Source organism: Babylonia areolata, chromosome 21 (assembly GCF_041734735.1).
Source record: "Babylonia areolata isolate BAREFJ2019XMU chromosome 21, ASM4173473v1, whole genome shotgun sequence".
NCBI lineage: Eukaryota > Metazoa > Mollusca > Gastropoda > Neogastropoda > Buccinidae > Babylonia > Babylonia areolata.
Window position 1 is genome coordinate 12,995,927 of NC_134896.1, and position 5,000 is coordinate 13,000,926.

Consider the following 5,000-nt stretch of genomic DNA (forward strand, 5'->3'; position numbering starts at 1 on the left):
GTGCTGACAAAGCGGAAACTGCTGTGGATAAGGAGAATGTGAGTATGCATGGTGTGTGTGTGTGTGGGGGGGGGGGGGGGGTATGGGACTTATATCAGAGCTTTTGCAAGTATGCACGGTGGGGATATGGGACCTACATCAGAGCTTTTGTGAGTATGCATGGAGGGGGTATCGGACCTATATCAGAGCTTTCGTGAGTATGCATGGTTAGGTATGGGACTGAAATCAGAGAGCTTTTGTGAGTATGCATGGCGGGGGTATGGGACTTATATCAGAGCTTTTGTGAGTATGCATGGTTGGGGGGTATGGGACTTATATCAGAGCTTTTGTGAGTATGCATGGTGGGGGTATGGGACTTGAATCAGAGCTTTTGTGAGTATGCATGGTGGGGGGTATGGGACTTATATCAGAGAGCTTTTGTAAATATGCATGGTGGGGGGTATGGGACTTATGTCAGAGCTTTTGTGAGAATGCATGATGGGGGTATGGGATTTATATCAGAGCTTTTGTGAGTATGCATGGTGGGGGGTATGGGACTTGAATCAGAAAAAGACATAAGCTTACATACAGTTGGGCCATCACAGCAAAGTAATCAAAAGGAGAATGTGAGTATGAATGTTGGAGGGGGCGGGGGGGGGGGGGGGGGGGGTATGGGACTAATATCAGAAATGGACAATAAGGCAGTACAGCAGCACAAGTGACAGCTTGTATGATCATCGGTTATTATTTTTTTTCCCCCATACTGACTGCAATGGGAATTCATTTACAGCGTTGTCCCGATTTTGTTCTTGTTGTTTGAAGGACTATGGTTCTCGAAACTAGTAGGAGGCAAGATTGCTCTCGGGTTATTATTAGTGCTGCAGCCTCGGGGTCTAGCTGACCTTTTCAGTGGAAGCCCCCCTTCCCAGCCGCCGTCTGTCCTATAGCCCTCATAGTCGAGGGGAGTTGGGGAAGGCGGCTGGGGGCAAGACACTGTCCACTATAATCAAAATTCTATCCCAGGAAGTCGGAGGAACAGTAGTTGCCTCATCTGCTCTTCTGATAGAGGGCTGGGCTGGGCCGGGCCGTGTGGTGGGGTGGGAGGGGGTGGGGGGTGGGGTGGTGGTGGTGGCTCTGGCTGGGTTCTTTGAGGAGATAGGATGAGAGGTAGGTGTCTGTAATCAGATTTCTATTGGTTGTCCTCAAAGCCCAACAGGTTTTTTTAAAAAAAATTTTTTTTTTTTTTTACAAGACCAAAGTCACGAAAAGAGTATTCCAGTGTGTGTGTGTGTGTGTGTGTGTGTGTGTGTGTGTGTGTGTGTGTGTGTGTACACGTATGCGTGCGTGTGTGTGCGTGTGTGTGTGTGTTTGTGTACGTATGCGTGCGTGTGTGTGTGTGCGTGTGTGTTTGCATGGTGGGGGTGAGCAGTCGGATATTTTTATGTGCATACAGGGTGGGTATGTGCGTTCGTGTTTGTGTGTGCATGTGTGTGTGTGTGTGTGTGTGTGTGTGTGTGTTGGGACGGGGACGGAGAGGGTAGTTAAAGAATGTAGTGGGTGGGGGGATGGGCAAGAGAGAGTGGTGCGAATTGGGGATCGGACACAGTGGAGAGTAAATGCTGGTGTGTGTGTGTGTGTGTGTGTGTGTGTGTGTGTGTGTGTGTTGTTGTTGTTGTTGTTGTTATTGTTGTTTGTTGTTGTTTTATTCTATTTCATTGCAATTCTTTATTGTGTGTTGGGGCGAGAGGGTGAGAGGATAGAAACTTAAGATTGGGTGTGATGAGACAAGACAGATGAAGCGATGTCGACTTTTTTTTGTCAGTTTTATATTTCGGGGGGAAAAAAAGAGAAGAGAAGCTTTGGAAACGATAAACCGAATGAATGAGGATTGGCACGTAGAGAGAGAGAGAGAGGGAGAGAGAGAGACCGGGGGGGGGGGGGGGAGACAGACAGAGACTGAGAGACGGACAGACAGATGGAGAGGTAGACTGTCAGACTGACGGACCAAGACAGAAACAGCCACGAGGAGGGGGGGGGAGGGCTAGGGGGTGGTGGGGTGTAGGGGTTAGGTAAGGGGATGGAGGTGGACAGCTCACTTCAAAGCGTAGAATAGACAACTCAACACTGTTCCTTGCCGTTTGTGCAATTGGCGAGTGTCAGGTGTTCGTTCCTTCGTTCTTTAGTTTAACTCTCTCCATACGAACGGCGAAAGAGACGACGTTAACAGCGTTTCACCCCAATTATCATCATCAAAATATTGCAAGCGGAAGGCTCTTATACTGAAGAGGTGAATGTTGACAATGAATACCACAATTCTGACGACGGAAGCTAAAGGTTGGGTCATTCAGACACCCACTGGACATCCGAGGGGGCTAAGTATGTGTATCACCAAACATGGAGTATAATACAAACTCCTTTTTGCTTTGACAAAAAGTGTACGTTGGTCTTCATAATTGAGTCCACATTATCTGTCGTATGAAGCACAGTGAAGAAAAATGTCACTGAAGAGTTCGTTTGTCAGGATATCTTGGCCTCGTATGCGGATGTCGAGATGGCACTTCGGGTGATCAGCGTCTATCTGGCTGTAGTGCATGTGAACAGATATCAGATATCGACACGAGGTCGGCAAGAGTTCGACGAACTGAGTGTGTGTGTGTGCAAGTGAGACTGAGAGAGTGACGAGCACGCCCAGACTGAATATTTCCATGTGACAGGTATTTTTCACTCTGTCTATTTTTGTTTTGCACTTGGTTAGAAAACCAGCATTGTGGTGTGTGTCTTTGTGTATGCACTTTTTGTCTCTGCAGTTCCAAGATGATGATGATGATGATGATGTGTGTGTGTGTGTGTGTGTGTGTGTGTGTGTGTGTGTGTGTGTGTGTGCGCGCGCGCGCGCTTGTGTGTGTGTGTGTGTAAAAGTAGTTTTGCGTGAAGGGTTTTTCTGTGTGTTTTTTTTCCAAGGTTGACTCCGTTTGTATGTTTACACATGAACCACATGAACCAGGATTTGACTTTACAACTCCGCGTTAACAATTAACTATCAGTTTAAAACGAAACAGGATCTTCCCGTTCGTGCAGCTCACAGTGTGTGTGTGTGTGTGTGTGTGTGTGTGTGTGTGTGTATGCGGGGGGCGGGGGCTGGGATGGGGGGGGGAGGGCTAGTGAAGAGATGTGTCAGTTAGGTTGACAGCAGAGCATCCGGGGTTCGGATCTCTTGTCTGTCTGACTTATCTGTCCTGTGTGCTACTGAAGAAGGTGTGGTCATATCCCACATCCCCCCCCCCCCCCACCCCCACCCCCCTCACTCCTATGTGTGTGTGACTGGTGGAGTGAACGTCCACGCCTTGTTGGGTACACTGCTCATTTCGTCCTGAGGGGGAACATTGTGGACAGTGCCGAAAGTGTGATGAAAACCTGAAAGCTGTGTGGTGTTCCTATCGAAGAACGGTTTTGACCTCCCACTGTGATGTATCGATACATCGATCGATACTTATAATAATTATATAGCGCCCGTGTTCTTTTTTGGTCAGAGATCACATTCTAAAGCGCTTTGCAGGCACGGGGTTATTTATTTAGCACACCAGGCTGTCCAGCTGGGAAGAGCCGACTGTTAGCTGGCTGCTTTTACATGGCGGGGGTAAGTGCCGACTGACAATGATATCCACATTTTTTCCTCTTTCTATTCAGTTTCGTTCCAAAGACGGAAAAAAGTTGTAAATTGGCGTTATTGATAACATTGTAATGTATACTCTACATTACTTGCCCTCTCCAGAGACGTAAAGAAGGCCAGTCAAAGAGTGGAGGGGAAGAAATGTAGAATATATATATATATATTACATCGTTATTGACCAATTTACAACTTTCTTCCGTCTTCTAAACGAATCAAAATGCGGTCGGGGAAGAAATGTGGATATTGCCAGCCGACTGACGGCCTGCCTTTACACGACGGGAATAAAAACGGTCACACACGTAAAAGGCCACTCGTCTACATAGCAGTGAACGTGGGAGTTGCAGCCCAGGAACGAACGGAGAAGAATGAGGCGGCTGCTCGTCATTCGTTTCCTGCGTCGTCCATTCAGGCTAAAGTCATACGCACGCGCAGGTTTATAATAGAGTGGGGCGTGTTTTTGTTTGTTTTTTTTTCCCCCAAGAATTTTGCCAGTGACGACCTTGTTACAGTTTCCTGTGCATGCATGCTGCACATGTATATATATATACCCAGTGTCCCCTGACCTCAAAGCCCCTGTCCTGTGTGCAGGTGAAGAAGCGTCCCCTCAGCATCAGCTCCCTGTCGTCCGTGTCCTCCACCTCCCTGCCCCGCCTGCAGCACAAGCGGCCCAACCTCAGCCAGGACCCCGAACCGGAACCGGAACCGGAAGGGGGCAGCAGCTGCTGCTGCTCGGACCTCACCTCCAGTGACTCCAACCTCACCGGGGACCGCGTGTCCTTCACCTCGGACCGCATGTCCTTGACCTCCGACCTCGTGTCCATGACCTCCGACCCCGCCGTGTCGGCGTCGGTGACCCCCTCGGACTCGGTGTCCATGACCTCCATGGAGGACTCGGGGTCAAGGTCAGTGACGGCGGTGGGGAGCGGTGGTGGTGGTGGTGGTGGTGACAGGGGTGAGGAGGAGGAGGAGGGGGGGTCCTCGGTGGACCCACCATCGCCTCTGGAGGGTTTCGGGGATTCCCGATCCCTGGCCGTGATGAGGACGTCAGCCTCGGGCCTGTCCACCACGCCCTCTTTGAGGGACACTGCTCGCCTCTCCGCCTCCGGCAGTCTCAGCATTTCTCCCGCCACCGCCCGTGTGTGTCACACAACCGCGGAGTGTAGGCCTTCCCTCTCCTACACAAGTGCCAGTGTGGACAAACTTTCTCTCCCCAACCTCCACCACGGGCCGTCCATTCCCTCTTCTACGGACTCGGACCCAGCAAGGGTGGAGGTTGAGGAGCAGGAGGAGGAGGAGGAGACGGCGTTCCACAAACAGCAGCAGCAGCCGGTGGTGATGATGAAACCTCTGC

At 50.3% G+C, this 5,000-nt stretch overlaps 1 protein-coding gene across 1 annotated transcript in view; it reads left to right on the forward strand.

The window, feature by feature from the left end:
* Window positions 1-5,000, forward strand: part of LOC143296557 (uncharacterized) — a 69,662-nt gene that overhangs the window by 11,435 nt on the left and 53,227 nt on the right. The window contains exons 2-3 of the mRNA XM_076608580.1: window positions 1-38; window positions 4,238-5,000. The exon at window positions 1-38 is cut by the window's left edge and continues 432 nt beyond it; the exon at window positions 4,238-5,000 is cut by the window's right edge and continues 278 nt beyond it. Coding sequence (XP_076464695.1) covers window positions 1-38; window positions 4,238-5,000 — 801 coding nt within the window. The remainder of the gene's footprint in view (window positions 39-4,237) is intronic.